The sequence below is a fragment of the Amaranthus tricolor genome, chromosome 1 (genome assembly GCF_026212465.1).
Source record: "Amaranthus tricolor cultivar Red isolate AtriRed21 chromosome 1, ASM2621246v1, whole genome shotgun sequence".
Taxonomy (NCBI): Eukaryota; Viridiplantae; Streptophyta; class Magnoliopsida; order Caryophyllales; family Amaranthaceae; genus Amaranthus; species Amaranthus tricolor.
This window is the reverse complement of record NC_080047.1, coordinates 16,416,353-16,439,950: the sequence shown is the minus strand read 5'-3', so window position 1 is coordinate 16,439,950 and position 23,598 is coordinate 16,416,353. Positions and strand designations below refer to the sequence as shown.

The 23,598-nt window shown below is 32.9% G+C and overlaps 2 protein-coding genes across 9 annotated transcripts; one reads left to right on the top strand and one right to left on the bottom strand.

Annotated features, from left to right (window-relative positions):
• Nucleotides 1-1,091: 1,091 nt before the first annotated feature.
• LOC130806206 (uncharacterized) lies at nt 1,092-12,955 on the top strand. Its single transcript, XM_057671204.1, has 12 exons — nt 1,092-1,459; nt 2,101-2,341; nt 2,445-2,537; nt 2,628-2,733; nt 2,854-2,958; nt 3,050-3,120; nt 3,230-3,359; nt 4,540-4,618; nt 7,064-7,255; nt 11,573-11,690; nt 12,210-12,434; nt 12,507-12,955. Exons 1-12 carry the CDS (start codon nt 1,395-1,397, stop codon nt 12,552-12,554), a joined length of 1,473 nt encoding a protein of 490 aa, XP_057527187.1. The 5' UTR covers nt 1,092-1,394; the 3' UTR covers nt 12,555-12,955.
• Nucleotides 12,956-14,251: 1,296 nt separating this feature from the next.
• On the bottom strand, nt 14,252-23,573 carry LOC130806175 (pentatricopeptide repeat-containing protein At3g24000, mitochondrial). 8 transcript variants are annotated; one of them, XM_057671170.1, is made up of 4 exons: nt 20,193-23,573; nt 18,224-18,396; nt 15,453-15,524; nt 14,254-14,981 (listed from the first exon to the last, which is right to left on the bottom strand). In XM_057671170.1, the coding sequence occupies exon 1, from the start codon at nt 23,402-23,404 to the stop codon at nt 20,267-20,269; it is 3,138 nt and encodes a 1,045-aa protein (XP_057527153.1). In that variant the 5' UTR covers nt 23,405-23,573; the 3' UTR covers nt 14,254-14,981; nt 15,453-15,524; nt 18,224-18,396; nt 20,193-20,266. The 8 variants fall into 8 exon arrangements, with proteins under 8 accessions (XP_057527145.1, XP_057527115.1, XP_057527153.1 ...); XM_057671162.1 differs by having other exon boundaries at nt 14,252-14,981; nt 15,453-18,396; XM_057671142.1 differs by having other exon boundaries at nt 14,254-15,524.
• Nucleotides 23,574-23,598: the final 25 nt, after the last annotated feature.

Sequence of the window (23,598 nt, the reverse complement as noted above, 5' to 3'; positions counted from 1 at the left end):
TTTTCCTACATTCTTTCTAATTTCAACTTGTTTTCTGGTATGGATGATGGTTTGCGTTATGAATTCTGCTATTAGCTTTTTTTTTTTTTTTTTTTTCATTTTCGTCCTTTTTCTGTTTTTTTCCTTTGGTGGAATTAGGGTTCAAATGAAAAAAAATTCATTTTTAATGAATTGGATGAATTTAGGGCTTCGAATTAATAAAGTCTAGTTCCTTAATCTTTTTAACCTGGATTTTTAATTCCTTTTCAGATGAAGTGCAATTTGATGTTCTAAGCAACTTCATTTTTAGGTATAGATAATGGTTCTTGCTATGAATTCTGTTCTTTTCAATTCATTTCTATTGATCACTACAATTTTTTAGGGTAAGAATTTAGGGTTTGTTGTAGAGTTATTTGAATTGAGTTTGATTATAGCTGATCTATTTACTAGGTAATTCTATTACTATGTTTCTAAATTCTTCACTGATTTTTTTATAACTAAATGCTTTGTTGAGTTAGGGTTAAATATTCGATAGTGTAATTTGGGGGCCGCATGCGTACAACTAGTAGGAATAAAAAATCATATATTTTGTGCTTAAGTAGAGTTGACAATTGTTCTCACTTATGAATTAACACCACATTCCCAAATTACATGATTTCATTTATGTTAACCAATCTTACCAAATAATTGAGGACATAAAGATTAATGTTAACCAATATTGTTCTTCACTAAATATTAGTGGACTAGTGGAGAATGTTGCTTTTGACTTGGAGTAAGTTTCACGAAAGTAAGGAGCTACTAATACTCGGACTAAGTTTGGTAGTGAAAGATGTGTCGTATAACAATTGTGCATTTGACAAAATATAGGTGAATAATGATATATTTAAAGATAGATAAGTGAAAAACATAATCTAAAATTGAATTAAGACATTTAAAATGAATTATTCAACGCGAAAATAAGACTAACAGAATAACAAAATTGAATTTGCTTAAAATCGTCTACACAGACCAACGATTTAACATTTATCTAATCTTCTAAGAGAACATGATGCGACCTAACTCCAAAAATAAATTTACATGAAAAACCTCAAAAATCGCCATTTTCACTTTAAATTTCAGCAAGATCCTAAATTTCCCTTTTAGCATAAAGAGGTAGGCGGCATTGTATTTGTTTCTAGTTTCCTGCGTCCAAAAATTACTCGTACAATCCTAAATCGCCTGCCAGTTGGTACTACTCTCTTGGCAGTTACCAATTACCGCCACAAAGGCCAAAACTTTCAAAACACACTTGATAAGTTGGCGCTTCATCTCTTCCTTTTCGTCGCACTTTCTCAAAACCGCATTTTCGTCTGCTACTTCGCGAGCAAGAGCAAAATATCATTAGTGCGAACTACTCCTACTCTGTTAATTGAACCATGTATTCCGACGATAATCTGGATTTTGAATTTAATGATCCACCCATTCTTGCCACTAAGAAAAGGTTTATAATTCTCTCTTTTTTGAATTGTTTGATTCTCACTTTTCAATTTTTATGAAGTATCAATTGCTCCTGAACCTTTTACCAATTTTTTTCTGTAATACTAATTTGACATTTTCACTTTTCTAGGAGCTTTTGGTATGATTATGTGTTCTTACATAGCAGTATTTCTGTCGATGTATGGTACAAGGACTTCTCCTTTTACCGTATAATGATGTTTAATTGACGAATTGAAATTTTCATGAACTCTTATTTCATTATACTAGTTTGTATTGTTTTGAAGCTGTGGTTAATGTATTAGGTTTTGCATTTTTTTATGTTTTCTGCTTTTTTAATCTTCTAAGTGACCGTTAAAAACATGTTGAAATCCGACTATGTACTTCTAATATTTGAATAATTTTAATTTGATTTTTCTCGTTGCTGCTATATTTATGGGCTAACAATAACATTAAATGTTAAGTGTTACTGTATTAATTGTATTTTGGCCAGGGTTTTTGTCATTTGTGTGGCAATGAGTAACCTAGTTTTACCAAATGCTGTATGAATTTGCATTAGTCCTCCAACAATGTAACAATATCAAAGCCTTAATTTCAACAATATGGGGCATGTTTGACTGTCTTGTCTGGTTTTGTTTTTTAATTCAGGAAGATGTTGATTGGAATGGATGATCACAAGAAAGAATATGAGAAAATTCGAAAGCAAAAGTCCAGGAAGACGTTGATTGGATTGGATGATCTTTTCAATGATCACAAGAAAGAGCATGACAAAATTCAAAAGATAAAGTCTAAGCCTGTAAAGGCTTCAAGACTTTGTGATTCAGATGATGACGAGGCTAATGAGACTGAAAATAAACTTTCTGAAGCCCTTCATGATTTTAAGAAGACTGTATGGTTGATTGTATTGTTTTTTCTTTTTTTTTTGTTTATATATATATATATATTTTTTAATCATATAATGTACTTACATGAAACTTGCTGAATTTGTGTAGATATGTGAAGTTGATGGTCATGATGGTGCTTCAAATGATATTGGACAAGAAGATACTACCCCAAGCTGGGGTCTGCAAGTTTTTGGGACTCAGGTTCCCTCTGTTTATCAACATTATTTTATCTGCATTTGTTAAGTTTTCTGTTTGGGCTGGCATGTAAACTTTACATTGATTTTTGTACAGAGAACTCTTCCCCCGTTGGCTGTTCCTCAGTTAGAAGATTGTGCACTGTTACAGAATTCTCTGAAGATAGAACTTAATTCACTATTAGATCATAGCTCACAGATGGGTACCAATTTGCTACACTGTCTCTATATTGATACTATGTATAAACTACTTTTGGATATGCTTTAAAGTATGTGTTTTGGCAAGTGGGAAACCATGCTTTAATTATTTTGAAACCTTGCAGGAGAGACATTTCTCAAAAGATTACTCTTGAATGGCTGGCTTTCAAAAGTGATCATAACATGTGGCTATCTGGAAAAATCAATCTCAAAATGGACAATGAATGTGTGTAAGTACCCTGTTCTCACCAAATGTACCAGTTTTTCTGATTTTGCTAGGGATGTTAAATCACTGTTCATTTATACTTTCTTAATCTCCAGTGTTATATTCAACGGAGGAATCTCTAATGGATTCTGCTTGTGACTTTTGGAGTTCCATTTTGTGCAATAAGGTTAGCTGGGTCTTTGAGTGAAACCAACGAGAGCATATCCTGTTTTCTTCAGTTCAGAAAAACATATGGTCTTTGTTTAAATTCTCTTACTCTTGTTTTGGTCTTTTAGGTTGATGCACCATTGGTTAAGGTTGAATGGCTCCCTAGCTTTCTGGAATTAAATAGAGCTCTTCAAAGCTATGGATTTGAGCCGCATTCATCAAAAAATATGTTGTCTCTTGTCGAATCAAGTCTTGACGGTAAGCAATCTTATTCAAATTATGTTGCTAGTACTAAGACTCCCTATTGTTGGTGAATTGCTGTCCTTTGTTTATATTGATATACTCCCTCCATTCTTATTTAATGTTCCGATAAAAAATGTTTACGGGAATTAAGAAAATTGAATCTTTTAGATTGAAGAATTTTTTTTATTGAATAATAAAGTTAATGGAGAAAAAGTGGGAACCATCAGCATTTAAAAATATATAAAATAAAGTTGAAGAAAAATAAGGGCCACAAGCATTAAAAAAGTTATGGGGAACATGTGGAGATTATAAACATTATAAAGATGTTAAAATTAAGTGAAAATATGTGAAAATCATAAGTATTAAAAAATATTTACATTAGGGTGACAGGCTAATTATTTCCAAAAATGTGATATAAATAGAAAGATTCGTTAGGAGATCAACAAACAGAACTACTTAACATGGAAAATGAGAACATCAAAAAGGAACGGAAGGGGTATTTTTTGAAACTTACATTGTCCTTTTTTTTGATGGATGCGGTCCTTGAATCTGTATTCTCTTGTAGCATTATCGTTCCATATCGATTACTTTCTTGGCTTTTTTAGTGCTTCATTTCTCCTAAAAAGTTCTTACATCTTAGGGAGATATGACAAACTACGAAATAAAGGAGGAGGTATCAAATTAGCATCTTATCTCAATGAAGGTAAAATACGAAGGATGACATAAGAAAAAGCTTAACTATTTAGGATAAGATGAGAGAGAATAATTTAAGAAAGTTTAGAATATGCAATGAGAAAGTGTTGACAGACCGATAAGGAAGATTGAAAGCTCACTCTAATGAGATTTAAAAAGAGGAAGAAGACCAATGATGATTTGAAGGGTAAGATTGGAAAACGATATGATGAAACTAAATTTACTGGTTGAGATAGTATTTTATTAAAATGAATAGTAAAGGAGAATTGATGTGGATGACCAATGAGACTGATTTATGGTTTATGTAACTGACCCCAATTGTTTGGGATCAAGGGATTGTCATTGTTATTGTGTTGTTGCTCGGCTCGTAAAGCCACTAAATTTCAGAGTATAATATCAAAACAACCCATTTGTTATTTTAATACTTTGCAAAAGATTATAAGTTTTTGCTCTTTTATATTTTTTGATAATTTGATTTTGAACAGACTACATTTTTTTTTAGAAAAATCCAAAGAATGCAGAGGGCCACCGGCTAATATCAGAGCATGGATCAAAATTGTTGATGTTTTCTGTCAAGCAAGGTATGAGTGCATATTTTGGTGGGCTATGAACTTTTTTTGTTAACTTGGGAAGGAAATAGTTTATCATCATTGTGAACTTGTTGTACAAAGTATATCCTTTGTTTATTACTTGTGCTCCTCTTAATCATATATAATAGCGTAAAAGAGTAAAGATCAGAGATTATATCAACAACCTTAAGGATCAATAAGCATAAACTAGAGGGGAAAAACTTTGAGAAAAAGAAGATTGTTTAGAGGAACAAAAACTAGGATTAAAGAGAGGCAAGAGGCAAGAGAAAATGATGATGAGAAATGTTATTGGTTTTCTGAAGACTTGATTGAAAGTTTGCTTTGATATATAAACAAAACATGATTACGTCATATTGCTGTGAAGTAAAAGGGTTGTTAATTTAAACACAATTACCATGAAATTTTCACATTTAGTCAAAGTAACAACCTCACAACATAACCTGGGGGAATCCTATGGTCCAACACTTAGAGCCAATGTTATGTTATAGGTTAAAATATTTAGCTTTCGAGAAAGGTGATAACAAGAAGATTCAAGAGAACTAATTACTTAAGTTTGCTTATTTAGCTACAACTAAATGATACACTGCTTTGAAAAATGGGGATTTGAAATTATGTTGACTTTCAGTAAGTCTAGGAATAAAGAGAATGTGGATAGCGGGGATGAAAAATGACACTGATCTTATTATAATTGCAACACACTGAATTTTGATTTATTTATGTACCCTATGATAGGCATTGCAATGTGTTTTCTTACTTAGATACAAAATTAAATAAGACGAAAGAATAGTGAAATATTTGGCTAATTGAATTGTGAACATTAATGAATAGAGTATATAAATTATGGCAGGGAAAACCAAAAATTTGAATTTTTAATTATGAAGCCGAATTCATCTTTTAGGATTAGGACTTTTAACATGGTTTTGCCATGGTTGAATACAAACAACACCTCACAAAGAAGTCATGAAATTTGTTTTGAATCTTATGGTTCTGAATTTTATGGTAATGAATTTCATAGCATATATAAAATTACTTATATTTTCTTACATGATAAATAAGATCTCATTTAATTACTTATAAAGTTACGATTGCGGTGTCGCGGAAAAAGATTAATGGATTAATAATGAGAATCGAAACTATGCGGTCTGAATTTTTGAAAAAAAGAAAAATCACACGAGGAATGTTTAGAATTTATAATTGCATTTTTGTTGGGGGACTTCTTCTGTTATGCAATAATATTCCCATAGCTAATATAATTGCATTGCACTATATGAAGTACTTTTAATGTTTAATTAATTTATTTATAGTTAATTATTTTGCACGACGATTAAAATTTTGAGTAGCTATAGTTAATGGGTATCAATGAAATTTTGACGAGATGTTATAATTACTATTTCTACAATTTAGAAAGATGTTCGAAGCAATTTTTCTATATCCTCTTCGCGACAAATAACTTTTAAACGCTTAATATCGTTGCAAAGGAGAAATTTCGTGAGTTGCACGTTACGTAACGGTCATAGCAATGTTTTGATCGTGAAAATTCAAGCACCGTTATACACGATATTTACGTAACAGGTTAAATAACGAGCGTTATATAACGTAATGGGCAAATTTTTATTCCATGGATGTAGGTGACTAAGAGTTCCTTTAATTATATATTTATATTTCTGTTATGAAGGTTGTTCTATTAGGTTCCAAACATGTCATGTATTTTTCGCATGACAAAGTTTGGTATTTACAAATACATTTAATGTCAAACTTGCAAATGTGGACTTAAACGGAGGAAAAAGAGGGCGGGGGAGGTGGAGTTATAGGTAGGCATCCGGATCATTAGGTTGTGTGTTTTGAGTCACATGAATTTCGTGTTTTTGATACCTTGGTCAACATGTAAATTAAATTTTACTTTTATGGCAATTTTTTGGTTAGGCTAGAATCGAGTTTGAGTCGGTTGGAGTAATATTGGCCCTTGGAGAATTTTTATTATTGTTCCCTCGTTATTGTCTACTCGCAATATTTGCATAGGACACTATTTTTCTATCAACCTATTTCAAATCTCACTCTAATGTATATAAACATGAACTTGAAAAATTTGTTTGATTCATCTTAATATATGCTTTATAATGTTCACTTCTTATAAGTTTTACTTATTGAGAATAATTATTGGACATTGTCTAGGAATGATATGTTGCAAATAGATAAGAATATGGAAGTATATGCAATCCTATATAAGGAAGGGAATGTTTACAATTGACAATCATTGTCATAAGAAGAGGAATTTGGTTATAATTTATTTGAGAGAGTGATTTTGTCGTTTTCTGATTATGATACTTACCTTTATTATTTGATATTTGTTGACTTAATGAATTACTCTATACTTTATGATGCTTAGCTTGGTTTTGTTTATATATTTACCGTTGTGTTGATTTTTCATTATTGCAGGGGTAGATATTTAATATTGTCGACAAGTGAAGCAGAAGAGTTAATAACGTTACTTATGTGTCTTTTTCTAGAAAGGAAATTACTAGGCCTTACTAGAGCTTTGCACGATTGCTTGCTCTCAGCTATTAACTTCTTTGAAAAGACCGAATGGTGTAGTAGCTGTATGAAAGTGGCAAAAGAAATAGTAGAAAGGTACTTTTTTTTTGCATTTCAGTCCATCATAACTTTTTCCATAGTGTAAATTATATGGGCTATTCTACCTTGATTGACCTTGGTCTAATCACACAATTGAACTTCCCAAACAACTCTTATTTTCGTGTAGTTAGAGACAAAATACTTGCATAAAATAAAACTATGATGATCCTAAATGATTAAGACTGTAACAGAAGAGTAAGAATTAGGTAAGAAAATCTTCTTATGCTATACTACAACTAAATAAGAATAAAACTCAAGATAGGTTTCCTGTTCAAGTAAAACCTATATGATAGAATACTTTGAATTTTGTTTATATCATCAATTTTTCCTTGAAATATCAATGACACTTCTCGCATATAGCATCAAATAAACTAATTTGTAACAATTTGCTAGACTTGGTGAATGGGATGATTTGGGTTGGTTACAGGGGCGAAGCAGAGATTTATGAGGCTCTATTCAAGTTTTTAATTTTTCGGAAAAAGGGCCTTTAGACTTATACACTCACTAATTTATTCCTAAATTTCAAGGAGAATAAAACAAAATAGGGTTAAAATGAATAAAAACTCTTAAATTTATATCAAAAAAATATAGTTTGCAACCTTTTCATACTAATAATCAATAAAAAACATAAATCAATGTAAGATATTTTCACACTATAAAACAATCATATAACAGTCTATACACATTGAAGAAGAAATTAAGAGCAATAACTTTAGTACCAATAACTAGAATAAAAATGCCATTAAGGGAAAGAGTTTTTAGTAACCTGATAGTGTTCTTCAATATACGACCATTCGGTCATTTTGTCTCATTTTTTGCTAAAAGAACCCTCTCTTTTCCCCTAAATTTACCATTTTCTTCTAAGCAAGTTATGTAGACCCAAGCTTGAACCATTCCGTAATAAAATAGTTAAAGAATGAACAAATCACAGTTTAATGAGTTAAACTTATCAAAATATAGTTAATGGCCTTGTTAAAAGGGAGAGAAAAATGAAAATGCAAGAAATAGGTGGGGGATAAGGATTAAGAAATGCCGAGAAATCAAGAACAATGAAGCAAAGGAGAATTGAAGTTAGAGCATTGATTCTATCGAGATAAATAGGGTGAAAGGACTAGAATATCATGCGGAAATGTCTATCACATGAAATCTTAATTATACAATGCAACAATGCCTATTTTTCACTTGTAAGTTATATAAAGACCTATCATAACTTGGGGAGTTTCTTGAAAAAATTTCAATGTTGTGACTTCACCAAACTAATCCCGTATGTTGGGGTTCATCATCTTGGGCTGTTGCTTTTTTTAACATTTATCATTAACTCGAACAATCCTAATTTACCATTTGAGAGAGATAGATATATGAAATAAACTCGACTCTATGAAACCTACTTTTAAGTTACCTATTGATGAAGATTTAGCTTGCAAGTGACTTGGTTTGACTTAGCAATTAGCAAATCAAGGATGAGCGTAGGTATATTGTGATTTTTTCAAAGTCTTACATGAGTTTTGTTTGTTTATTTTTTGACATTGATCCTCCATCACCCATTGATGACCCTTTGTGTCAAAGTCCAACCCACCATATAAATCAATAAAAATAGTCAATCCTAACCTATAGAATTGACTCTCCCTTAAAAACGACTACATAACCAGTGGATAGTAATGTGCTAGAAAGGCTAATGGGTTAAGGAATTCTTATCATCACTTGTATATTTGCTTTTAAAAAAATTAGCTTTGAGGATTAAATCGGAGTCTTTTAGCTTTTATTTGCACTAGTGTTGTAGTGATGCCATATATATGTTGAAATCTCATGACTGTTTATGAGGATTTTCTTGTCCATGTTCGTTGACTTTTTATGACTGCAATTCGTTTTTTTTTGTTGTCACCTACTTTACTTTTAAAACAGTGGAATTTTTGCTCTCATATTGAGATGTTCAAAGTCTCTTTGGGCAAGATTGTTGTTTTTGACTGCTGAGTTCATAAGACCTATAATGAGAAATAAAATTTTTTGTTTTCATGTTTCTCTAATTACTTATGATTTATATAATATAATGCTTATAAAATTTGGAGTCTAGATGTTGTTTGTCTTAAATGATTTAGCTTATTGTGTGCTATGTTTTTTTGCGTGGCTATCTTAGATGTTGATAGAATTTTCATTATCTCATCACTGATAGCTATCAAAATATAGCTTGCATCGTTATTTGTAAAAGTTTTTGAGTTTAGTGGGACCGAAATATGGTTCGTGATAACTGCTAAACCATCTACATTGACTGCAAATGTCTTTTCACTACCATGAACAAAACCATGTTTTGCGCCATGTTGATTGTTCTTGTGGCTGGATGGGTTTTAAAGGCCTAAGGAACCTACATGTATGGAGATTAGCATAATCATAGTTGAAAAGAATTTTCTTATTAACTTTTACCATCAATGCGCTTTTGGCCTCTTAGATTCTTCATTGTATTGTATATGCAATGTGTATAGGAGAGACAACCAGGGTTAGAGCGGCTTAGAAGGATACAATACCTTATCCTTGTTCATCACAACAACATTTGATTACCCTATTACCATGAAGGGGATCCCACCAAAGTGGAGTTCGAGTGGTTGCATTTTTGCAACTTTTTTCTTTTGACAAGCAAGAGGTTGTTTATGATTATCCCTTGATAACAAATATGATTTGTACATAAATAAAAAGTGCACATGATTTGACAAGCATTTATTATATAGTACATTATTTTCTGAATTTGAAAAAAAGAAATTTGCCCCCATCAAAGATGAACACTGGTCAATGTTCATTAGTGGTAAGACATAATATTATGTGCTTTCTCATCATTTTGTCTATATTCTTTATGATTGATTCTCGTGTCTCAAATCTAGTATACAGTTAATGGAGTTTATTGAGAACCTAGGGAAGTGTCTTTCTCTAATTCAAATCTTAGATAATAGGAGAAAGTGGATTCTGAATTTCTTCCCAGCTAGGTGACGTGAGATAATGAATTATTCCAGAATACAAACTCTTTTGATAGCTTCTTTTGTGTTGCTATTATACAAGGTACACGCATGTAATATTTGTAAAAGTTCACTGAAGGCTTGTGCCCATACATATGTCTCATCGACGGTCGATGGACATCAATGAATTAGATGTTATTCATCGGTCAACATTTAAAATCTCACTCTATATGCTGTTGTTTTATTGAACTTGCTAAGTGGCCAGTATATTTACTTATGAAGCCTGCCTACTCATTTAGTGAAGATTTCATCCCCAAAATTTACTTGTGCGGGATTGTTTTAATAACGTATAGCTTTCTCAAGGCGTAATAGGGTTTCTTAGGAAAGAAGACTAGCCTGGTAGTGGATATGATTCCTCACATGACAATAACTATAAATAATGTTCTCTCAGTAATACATTATTTCACTAGGCTCTCTTGATTGCCTTTGAATGGCTGGTTGACCTTATCAGGGAGATTAGCTATCTTTGATAGATCTATGAAATATGATAGTGCGCTCCACTATTTATTAATAGATAGAGGTAGAGGCATTGTTAATCATGTCTTCTTTTGATGATACTATATGACTTATGTATGGAGAGGAATGCTATCAGGTTTGAGTTGTCTAATGACTAGCATTGCTGCTGCATATATTAACTCACAAGAAATTCTGATTTCAATCAATTGTACAGAATTCCAATGACCGTTACAGTATTATACATTTAGCGTGAAAGTATCCTTAGAAGATTTTGGCATGTCAAATTGTATCACTGCTGTAACAAGGCAGAACACGTTTATGATCTGTGTTAAACAGGTTGATATAACAAAACTTCATGTAATAGCTGATGTGCTTAAGGTCATTAAAATAAGCTGCAGTTGATCGAGGAAATTATTAGATTCAGTCTCTTACAGGCTTATAGCCTACCAACCTACCTAGAACTTATAAGGGCTGTCACATCTTTTGCTTTGATGCCTTTGCATATTTCTTCAAGGTATTGTCATCTGGATGTTTAGCTGAGATTGTAGTCTTTTCATGCTTTTGATTCTAATAAAAATATTGTTATTAGATAATACGTAATGCAAGCTGAAAAACATATACTTAAATGATGCAAAGAAAGAAGAAAAATCGGATTTGAATATGTTGTAGGGTAGAAGACTAGGTCTTTCTGTGATGTGTTAGCTTATTACAGTTCTTTGTGGAGAGATGTAGCCTCTCTCTCTGGAAGCTAACTCATATTTTAGGTTAGTTTTTTTTTATCTGTTGAAATGTTACTTTGAATTCTGCTAATCTTTTAGTGAATAATGTTAATCTCTTTTCTTTCTGCTGCATTCAGGATACCTAGGGATTTGAATTGCTTGAAGGCGGTTGATTGTATTTCAGGAGTCGATTCTCGCAGCAAGCAATTAAGAAGTGTTGTGGCTTTTCAATTCTTGACAAGCTGTTATTCTGAGGTAGGTACTCAAAACTTATTGTGCCTTGAAGATGAACAATAACAAATTATTTATGTTCTTAAGTTTTTTGCAAATCTTCAAATTAGATGTTTGAGTGATGCTCCTTTTTTTCTCTTTTTGGGTTGCTAATCTTCAATTTTTTGCTAGGAAATGATGCAAATATATACTAGTCAGAAATCTTAAGTGTTTGTTTTATTATACAAAGTGCCTATGTTTTTGATAGCAGACCTTGACTTTAATGAATTCCGTTTAGTTAATTAAAATCATAACGTTAAAGTTTTAAACCCCTAGATTTTAACTAAATGTTATTCGAATCATTTGTTAGTTTCTATGTCACTTGCCTTGATACTCTTAGGTGCCAGTGGGGATTATAATGTTTTGGTGCATAGATGGATTCATTGTTTGACATCATATTCCTGATCTTTTCCGTATTAGTGCATGTGGATTTGCTTCAGTGCATGACGCGGATTTCCCAATGTGTAGTTAATGTTGTATGATTTTACATACCATGATTTTCAGGTACAGCTGATTGATACAAAGGATGTCCTAAATTTTTTGATATCAAAAAATCTGAAAGACAAGAAGTGCAATCTTTTCGAGATATATCTTTGCTTAGTTCTTACTGAGAACTGCCTCCTTTTTGGTACTGAACCAAAACCTTTGGTCAGTGAACTGTGGAGCAGCTTTATCCGCAAGTGTTCAATCCAAATTTCCAACACCGATTTCAGACCTTGTGCTCAAGAGGTGATTATTCACACATCTGCAGTGTTTTTTGTAGCTTTTCTTTGACTGACATTGTATATTTCATTTTTGCAGATACGTAATCGAGCCTCTTATTTGCTGCATAGCACGATCAGAGACTGATGGGCTTCTGCGTTTTATAGAGATATGTGAGGCTCAAACTTGCTCGATTTTCAAATCCGCCTAGTTTGATAGTGGGTTCAACTCGTTAGTCATTTATGTATCTTTATGATTAGCCGTATTCAGGGTATTCATGAAATGGTTCTGTACTTAGCTGCAGTCCCCAACTTTGCTTGTATAGAGCATCTATTTACAAATTTTGTATGTTCCAGTACTTTCTGCTATAGCCTATAGGTGTCACTATTCGTCCTTGTTAGCTTCTTAGCTAAACTCCCTGGTTCCTTTTGTTGGTTGCGTAGGTCACAGATTCACATAGGCTACAAATCATGACAATCTTTGTACAATGAAAACGATTCCCATCTGATCATGAGTAGAATATGGGACTAAATTGTGCTTAAACTCGAGTATGGGTGTTCATTGGGGTACGGATCCAAGTAGACATTTCATCAAATTCTACTTTTTGAGATTTAGGGTCATGTTTCATTGTTGTCGAGAGTAGTTGTAAAGTCGTGTCTATGCCACTTTGTTAGTTAAGTAGTTTCTAAAAAGACAACCACAAATAGTTAGGTGTTTTGAAAATTTATGGTTTCATTGCTTTACAAGTTGTATGTCTTTGATTACATTGAAGGAGGAAAAAGAAGGCCATTTTACTTTTTAGTTTTGGTAGCTTTTTCTTTCTTTAACGCTATATTTGGAAACGAGAGGGAATAGTGAGGAAGAGGGAATTGAAAAAGGCAAAAGAAAATTGAGAAAGAGTTCCAAATTAAATTTTGTAGAGTATAGACATAGAAATGTTGTCAAAATTTGTACATGCTACATGATTATTTCTTTCTCCTTGCTAAGAGTTTCTCTCTTCTATCCAAATATTCTACTAATTGATAATAGTTTATTTAACATCCAAAATTTTTCAATTTTGAAAAGATTTGTCCATTACAAAATTGGGGATATCAATCCCTCTAATTCCGTTCCTTTCAAATTTCTCTCCTTTTAAAATGTTTTACAAAGTATACCAAGTGCTATGATAATGCCATTTTCAATCTTATGAAGACATGAAAAAAATTAATTTGTTGAGTGTAGTTGAATTCAAAATTTGTAGTTGTTATTTTTGAAATGGTTATAGAAGTTGAGAAAATAGGGAGATAGAATTTAACTTTTTGTCCTTTAGTTATAGACATTACCAACTGTTTCCTTCCTCTTACAATGTTGGTTGTCTTACTTTTGGCACGGTTTTAAGTAAATTCAAAAGTTATTATCTATATCTTTAGCTACATTTCACGGGAAAATTTAATTAATTTATAATAATAATAATAAGAAAGAGCTGATATAATCCTTCTTAGAAGGTGGATACATTCTTTACACCGATGCAAAACTAAAGTAGGTTAAAATGCTTAACTATGATGTATTCTTTTTTTGTTTTGTTGCAATGGATTTTCATTTTTTTCAAATAATAATAATAATAATAATAATAATAATAATAATAATAATAATAATAATAAAAGTAAGTGGGTACCTTGTAGAGTTTTTCTTTATGAAATGAATTACCTTATAATTAAATAAAATATAATAATAATAATAATAATAATAATAATAATAATAATAATAAATTATTATTATTATTATTATTATTATTATTATTATTATTATTATTATTATTATTATTATTATTATTATTATAGCAATTATTATAATTAATTTCTGTTTTAATTATTTTTTTGGCAAATATAAGTATTTTACCAAAAAGATCAAAATATTTACAAAGATGGGATAAAATCCAAACATCTAAGTTATCTCAACAAAAGCCACATTCAAGGCTATACAGAAAAGAGGATAATTAACCCATATAAGGTCTATCAAATTAGAAACTTTTACATAAACAATAACATATTCTGCAACAGACGACAAGAGCAAATCATAAAACCCTTGTAGACATTCCAAAACCATGCTCATCATCATACAATCATTCCAAAGCACGAAGTGAGTGCAGAAAAGACTAGAATCATGCATCATCACCATACAATCAATCACAACCAGCACCACCATCTACCAAACAAAAAAATAACCAACACCCTATAAAATGTCCATGGACCAGCAGCATGCACAACACTTTAGACAAGCACAATTGATCAAGACGGTAGCATCACACCAGCACCTGAACCAGGCACACGAGTAGGTACCTTAAGTCAACAGATCAAGGCAGCAACAAGTGATACAACATGCCCCAGAAGAAGCAGCAGCAAAATTTTGTCATTGCATCAACCATCAGAAACGCATCCACTCAATTGAGGAGAATAGAGCAAGCGGCAGCATCAATAAAAGATATCATATAAGGAAGCACTTCTTGGATATAAGACCAAGCAAGTCGGAAATTGCGCCTCACTTTTCTCATGAAACAAAGAAAGCACCAGAATGTTTCGTGGTCCTCCTCTATGACTGATATAGTGGGAGACAGAAGATCAGTCATCCCTTGGCAGTAGCCAGTCTCAGGTACATGTTTGTCTACTGAGGATAAATGCTGCTTCGGCCAATATGGAGCTATCCGTTAATGACGTTTTTACTGATACTGTGATACCCTTTTGTATCATCCTTAATTATGGAATTTGTCAATGTAATAATTGCCCGCTCTCAGAATTTATCAAGTGATGGAGGCGAAATTCCAATACTAGTGAAACTCGTAAACTTGTGTAGTCTGTGTGTGTCGATTCCTAATGTTTGTTTCAAAATCATTGAATCAGAGCTTAGTTTAATTTTAAATTGAAGAGAATAGACCAAGCGACAGCATCACTGAAAGATATCAGATAAGGAAGCAACATTTATCCTCATTAGACAAACACAAACCTGAACAGTAGCATATCAACCAATACAATATCTAAACAAAATGTATACAAAGGCCAACAAAAGAACCTGATAGAACATAGACAACGGCTTCTGGTTTGTGGATCAGCATTCCTCAGCTATATATGCCAAAAATGAACGCTAAAATATATGCCAAAAATGTGACGGTGTTAAAACTTGTGTTATGGCCAAGAGTCATAAACACTCTTATTCTACTAGTACTTCTCAAATTAGTAAATATTTTGTTATGATTCATTCTAATGTTTGGGGACCAATCTCTACTAGTAATACTCATAATTTTTCCTATTTTGTGACTTTTATTGATGATTGTACTAGCATGAGCTGGATTTATTTCCTAAAGAAAAAGTCATAAGTTTTTGATGTGTTTGTAAACTTCTATAAAATGATTCGAACCGAGTTTAATTCACAAATTCATATTCTATGAATGGATGATGGCGGAGAACATATTAACCATAATATGGAGAATTGTTTTTTATCTACAAATGGTCTTATTCACCAAACTTCATGCTCAGACACTCCACAACAGAATGGTGTGATTGAACAGAAAAATTGCACACTCCTAGCCCTTACTGTAGCCCTTATGATTGAGTCACATGTTCCTCATTATTTTTAGCCTGAGGCTATTGCTGCAACTAATGTCCTTTAAGTCTCATTAAAAATTTTCAAGCTCATTTTCTTCAACCACGGGTTGTTGGATTTTATGTTCACCTTTCAAAGAAAAAATGAAATAAACTTGACCCAAGGGCTTTCAAATGTGTCTTTGTTGGTTATGGAAAAAATCAAAAAGGTATAGGTGTTTTGATCCGATCAATAATAAAATGTATGTTATTAAGGACTGTGATTTCTTTGAAAATATCTATTACTACCAAATTAGATCTCTAGGAGAGAATACTAGTGAGGATCTAAGTTGGTTAACATGTTCTAAAAATGAAATTTAAAGTCAAAATCCTACATCATATGTTAATAATAATCTTCAATCTCCTACAACAACTCCTATAGTACCATCTCCAACAATTCCGTCTCCTATAACATCTCCTATAGTACCATCTCCTACAGCTCCTTCCCCTGATGAACATCCTACTACAGAAGAAAATGAAACCTTTGAAGAAGATATGACTAATGGCGAAAAAGTTGGTGAAATTAAAAGGTATAAAACTCACTTAGTAGCTAAAGGATATACTCAAACTTATGGGGTTAAACTTATGGGGTTGACTATAAAGAAACTTTTTCCCAGTATCAAAAATTGATACTACTATACGAGTCTTACTTTCTATTGTTGCATATCTTATTGGCCTCTCCACTAATTTGATGTTAAAAATGCTTTTCTCCATGGAGAAATTGGAGAAGTTTAAATGAAAGCTCTTCCAATCTTGGAAAATTTTAAAATTAATGAGGGATATAAATTTAAAAAAGGCTTTATACGGCTTAAAGCAATTTCCAAGAGCTTGGTTTGGAAGATTCGCTATAGCAATGAAAAGATTTTGTTATAAACAGAGTAATCTCTGATTATACTATATTCTTAAAAGGAGATAATAAGAAAACTACGTGCTTAATTATATATGTCGATGATATTATTATTATTGGGAATAATAAAAAAGAAATAATAGATTTAAAAAGAATGTTATTTTGAGAATTTGAAATGAAGGATCTAGGAAATCTAAAATATTTTCTTGGGATTGTAGATCAAAAGGGGAATCTTTATAAATCACAAAAATATATCTTAGATCTTCTTGTAGAAATAGGTACGAGTCATGATCCGGCAGATACTCCTACCATTATAAATCACTGATTACAAACTAATGAAAATGAAATTCTTGCTGACAAAGAACAATACCAAATGGTAGGAAAACTTATCTATATATCCCATACTAGACAAGATATTGCATATGCAGTAGGAGTTATAAGCAAATTTATGCATCTTCCTCAAATTCAACATTTTGAAGCAGCCATAAGAATTATCAGATATCTCAAAGAAACTAGTGGTAAAGGTATCTTTTCTAAACGAAATCAATATCTGTTATTAGCAACACAGATGCAGATTGGGCTGGTGATGGAGTTGGAATGAAATCCACTTCAGTTAATTTCACTTTTGTTAGTACAAACCTACTCACTTGGAGAAGTAAAAATAAAAGGTGGTTGCACTATCAAGTGTTGAAGCAGGGTTTAGAGGGATTGCTAAAGGGATAACAAAAATATTATGGCTTCGTAAATCAATGAAAGCACTTGGTTTTTCTCAAACAAAGGCTTGTCAACTCTATTGTGACAAAAAGCAACAATTAGCATTTCCGAAAATCCGATTTAGCATGATTTAACAAAATATATTGAAGTGGATCGTCATTTTATAAAAGAAAAACTAGAATAAAATATTATTAATCTTCCGTTTGGAGGAACAAGAGATCAAGTTGCTGATATACTCACTTAAGCTGTGAGTTCTAAAATCTTTGAAAAGACAATTAGCAAGATTGGTGTCAAGATCCTACCACCTATCTTGAGGGGGAGTGTAGAAAATAAAGGCTTAAAATTGTATTTTAACTTTTAAATCATTTTAAAAGGTGTTATAACTGAATCAGTTATGCCGCCACTTTATTAGGGAACCTGTTAGATCTAGGTTAAAGTGGATTTAGGTTAGAAAAGTATTGTATAAATATGTCTGAACACCCTAAATTCATCTCAACTTCTTTCAACCTAATAGGCTTTATTTGAACTTGATTTTTAATAAGTAAACTAAACTCTCTCTTTATGAACATCTTATCATAGTGAGAAAAGCAGGGTGTTATCTCTTTGGGTTAAATATATTACGATGAATGCATATCACATACCTATAGGCTTTTGCTTGTATTCTTCAGGCGTCCAAGTCTTAAGAAATTTCATGAGGTGTAGCAGCTTAACTTCCAGCTTCAAGTAATGCTTGTTCCTTACATGCCTCATGCTTCCATCTCCGATGCTTCATACGACATATAGCAAATGACAGTCATCTTTGTGATGGTTTGCTCTGCAGGTTTTCAACAGAGTATAAGGCATTTATAAAGGAATTCAAGGCACATTGAATACAGACTAAAAAACATGTAAAAAATAAAAATAGCAAGTGCTTTGATTCACACAGTTTTGCTTATATAACTAACTCAACATATACATTGAGCTGCAGACACGTGAAATCATATTGGACAAAAGCACATGTCCAAGTACAAGATTCAACTCATTTTCCCAAAGAAATCTGTTCCATGAATCATTCACACACTTTCAATTTGCTTACACTCAATGGCAACACTAATTTGCAGAGGAGAGACGTACATTGAAGCAAAACATGGCTCAGCAGAAAATTGAAGTGTAAGGTGTCTGAAGAAAATACATATATGTATTGAAGCCTTTTACACATAGAAGTTCATCTCTTACAATAATAGAATCATAGGGGAATTTCAATAACTATGAATTAAGAAGTAATAAACGTCCCCTTGACTTTTGTATATGATTATAATGTGCATCAATCGTATTTCTTGACTTCACATGTAATCATGCAAACTTATTCATCATATTCCTTGTCAATTTCATGTAGCAGAATTCCCGTAGTGCTTTTAACCTATCAACCTTCACAGAATTGATGTTCAGGAAACTGCAAATGTTATATATTTTACGGCTATTTGCAGCCAGTCCGAGTTACTTTACATTTACATCTAAGATCATAATTAATAACTTCTAAGAATCTGAAAAACCATTTAAATAAACAGTTGGTAGACATGTCGTTAAATATATCCTCTCCCCAGGACACCTTCATTAAGTAAATATATTTGGATTAATGGCTGTATCAGGTCAGTAATGCGGTATGCTATTAAGGAAAAACATTAAAAAGTGCAACTAAAATAGTCAGCAATTTGGTATGGAAAAATGCTAGGTGGGTAATCCACAAGTCATGTATGCCAAAATTCAGCTATTTCAGGGCACAGTCATCCCATGTTCATACTTCATACTTTAGATTATACATAAGCAATCCAAGATGGAAAGGCCTCAGATCTGCCCTCATCAGGTTCAGCATTTCTGGTCAAAATCCTAACACAACATGCTAGCTTATGTATGCCTAATGGTGATCTTTCATTTCATTGAATACTAACTTTCAGGAAAAGTTACACTTTCGGCGATTTGAATATCACTTATTAGACAAAACATGATTGAAGCGATAGGCCGAAAAAATAGAGAATTGAAAACATACATGTAAGAATTAATATTTATTTCTTATATAATGTACGAAACAGAGTTAGAAGGTTAAATTGGAGAAATAGAACAAGAACTCCCTAAATTTAGTTAAATAATTGAATTACTTGGAACACCTAATTCTTGGTTGCTCATATACTGAATACACACATCGATATTAGCAAAATCTTAACCCAAATCTCAGTCCCTATAGCCCAACAAGGCTACAGCCATGTGATAAAAGCTATCAGGCGATTCTTCGTAGCTTTACAAGGCTGTTAGCATGAAAGCATCAATGCCACAAACCATGTTAACCATCCCTTCTTTATAATTTTACATAAAAGCATTGTTTGAGAAGTATGAATGAGTATCCATGCATTTTAGTCAAGAATTAGAACCCTTAGCCATATCTGTATGCTCAGTTCATTCAGAATTCTTAAAGTACAAGGTTGCAATAGTCTGTAGCAAGCATACACAAAACTATAAAGTATTAATGGTCCTTATTCATTATGATTATAACCCAACTCAAGATGTTAAATTATGTGAGAAAGCACTAAGCAACAGTAGCAAGTATAAAGGCAATTGAATTAATGTTTTTCTTACCATCCACTACATGAGAGTCCTCGACAAATTAGAGCGCGTAAGTGAAATTGTGAATCTACACAATTGCGTCTTGACTACCAAAAATCCCCACATGAACACTTGCCTTCTTTGAAATGATGAAACCGGTAGGGATCCTTCAATAGAATTTCCCTAGCAAGTACTGCACTTACAAACTTGTAAACAGAGTGGCAATCGCCACAAACACGAAGATTCTTGAATACTCTTATGACTGCGCTTTCAGGATAAATAATTAATCCATATGCAAGCGCTAGTCTCTCACTGTGGTTCCATAAATTGTGTTCCTTCTGCTCTTCGTCAGTGTTATGCAGAGAGAAATTTGTATCAGGGACATAACCAGCTTCAGTGATCAGTTTCTTAATTTCTTTGAGCTTTTTAGCTATCAGTTTCGCTTGTGGGTGAGTTTGATCTCCCATTCCAAAAGAACTGACTTTATTTTTCGACTTCATCCAGCTATATGCTGGCTTTTTCTTTACATGGCCCAATCGCATTTGATTTCTTATACTCTCCACATCCTCCCAATTTCCATATGATGCACATACGTTTGAGTAGAGAACGTAAACTGAATCATCATCGGGTCCCATTTGAATTAGCTGTTGCGCTGCTCTTTTACCAAGTTCAACATTACCATGAACCCTACAAGCAGCTAATAAACTTCTCCAGATGAAACCATTTGGAGGAACTGGCATTTCATTTAAAAATTTCTCAGCCTCATAAAATCTTCCAGATCGCCCTAGAAGATCAACTACACAAACACAATGCTCAATTCTCGGCAAAATTCCAAAATCCCTTGTCATGGAAGAGTAATACTCAAGACCCTCATCAATAAGGCCCCCATGACTGCATGCAGTTAGAAGAGAGACAAAGGTCACAAAATCAGGTTGTATCCCTGCACGAATCATTTCATGAAAAGTGTCCCGAGCTTGCTGAAAAAGACCATGCCTTGAATATGTTGAAATAAGAATATTCCATGATAGCCTTGACCTATTAACTTTTTGTGGAAGTAACTTCAAGACATCTTTCAATTCCCCACATTTCCCATACATATCCATAGCAGCATTTAATACATGCAAATTCAAGTCAAACCCAATTTTCACAGTCAAACCATGAAGCATTTTACCGTCTTCCAACGTTGCCAAGTTAGCTGCAGCAGCAAAAGCACTAGAGAAAGTAAATTGATCTAAACATATACCACTACTATACATTTTTGTAAATATATGCAAAGCATCTTCTCCCCGTCCTTGTCGAGCATTAGAAGAAATTATGGCATTATACGTGACAGGGGTTATGTTCTTTGATTTATTGAATAATACATTACTCGAGTCAAGATCAGAACATTTGGCATACATAGTTATAAGAGAATTCTTCACATACTCGTTTGACTCTAAACCTATACAAATGACATGAGCATGCACAGACTTCCCATATTTTAATAGACTACTAACAGAAGAAAGCGAAGAAAGAAGATTCACAATGGTTATGTAATTTTCTTGCAAGCCTCTTCTTCTCATCAACTGATAAGTTCCAAATGCTTGATCGGGTTCTTCGTTCACAGCATAACCCCCAATCAGCGCATTCCATGTGACTATATCATGCTCAGGCATGACATCGAAAACCTGCTTAGCATTCATTGTTAAGCCACAATTTGCATACATGGTGATCAATGAGTTGCCAACAATCAATTTATTGTAAAGACCAGAACTGACAGCTAGACCGTGGACAACTTTGCCTGCAGCAAGGAACTCATTGTTAAAGCATGCTGCTATAACACTGGCAAAAGTGGCTTGGCTAATTGATTTCTTGGCCCTTAAGAGGCCGCTCAATGTCCGCAATGCATCTATACACATGCCATTCAGGGCATAACAAGTTATCATTGAATTCCATGAAATCAAATCCTTCTCTGGCATTGACATAAATAAAAACTCAGCATCATTAAGTTCTCCTGCTCCAGAGTACATGGTAAGGAGAGTATTAAAAACACAAACATCTAATTGAAGTCCATATTTAAGTATAAGACCATGTATACCCTTGCCCCATTTTACACTACCAATAGAACCACAAGCCAATAACAAGCTAGAAAGTGTGACAGAATTAACCTCATTATGAACAAAACGCATCCGCCTGAAGTATCCAAAGGCTTCTGCACAAAGCTTGTGATGCCCAAAGGCAGTAATCATAGAATTCCAAGATATTGTATCATGTACTTCCATTAAATCAAACACATAAGACGCAGCATCCAAATCATCAAAGTTACTAAACATCGATATAAGAGAATTTGCAACAGAAAGATTCGACTCAAACCCAGACTTTATAACATGCCCAAGAACAAGCAGACCGAAATTCTGATTCTCAAGAATCCCACAAGAACTGATCACTATAGTAAACGTATTTTCATTAAAGTCTAGCCCCTCTTGCTTCATTCTTCGATACAATTCAATGACTTCCTGGGATTGTCCATTATTAGAGCACACAACCATCAATGCAGTCCATGAAACTACATTTTTATAAGGCATATCCTGAAAAAGCATCTTCGCTTCCAATGGAAACCTATCTGATCCATAAAAATGCAATAAAGACGTAGAAACAAAGACATCATCCAATAAACCTGACTTAAGAGCAAACCCATGTATTTGAAATCCTTGAATAACCATAATATCCCATTTACTACAAGCAGAAATCAAACTTGAAATCACAAACCCATTTAAATCAAAGTTAGAAATCCTCATTTTATTGAATAATTCAAAAGCATCAAAATATAAACCAGCTTTTACAACTCCAGCAATTAAAGTGTTCCAAGAAGCTTCATTTCTCAGCGCCATTTTGTCGAACACATGGTAGGCAGAATTTGCACACCCAAATCTCATATACATGCTTATCAAAGTATTTAAATGGAATATGCTTAAAGGGATCATACCCTTTAAAAAAAGACAATGCAAAGCCTTTCCAGTGAGTTTGCTGGTGATTTTGGAGAAACCATTGACACGGAATTGAGATATTTCTGGGTGTGAATGGTGAGAAATCCATAAAAATGTGTCTGAGCAGGATTTGTCGTTGGAGATAAAATCTGTTTGACGTTGGTTTGCATTCGTATTAAAGGAACGTTTTGACAGAGAGAGAACAGGGAAGAAAATATTGGATTGAAGGGATGCGATTGTTCTTGGTCTATGACACCTTAGCAGCAGATGCAGTTGCATGTCTATAGCGGGTTTAAACCGTGACCTGAAGTAAACTGTCAAATTAACTATACTTGACGAAAATTTGTATTATTGTTCACCAATTCATTACTAATTATTTATGTCTTCCAGAAATAAGAGTAAACTACAGATTCCACTTCTGTATTTAAACCGGTGTTTGGACAATATGAATCAAATTTTTTTTGAAAATGCAA

Bases quoted from the DNA above. Each gene is read 5' to 3' on its own strand.
- LOC130806206 (XM_057671204.1), top strand. From the start codon at position 1,395: ATGTATTCCGACGATAATCTGGATTTTGAATTTAATGATCCACCCATT. The intron at 2,959-3,049 runs GTAAGTACCCTG...CTTAATCTCCAG, and splicing joins AAAATGGACAATGAATGTGT to TGTTATATTCAACGGAGGAA. The intron at 11,691-12,209 runs GTAGGTACTCAA...CATGATTTTCAG, and splicing joins TGACAAGCTGTTATTCTGAG to GTACAGCTGATTGATACAAA.
- LOC130806175 (XM_057671132.1), bottom strand. From the start codon at position 23,404: ATGCAACTGCATCTGCTGCTAAGGTGTCATAGACCAAGAACAATCGCA.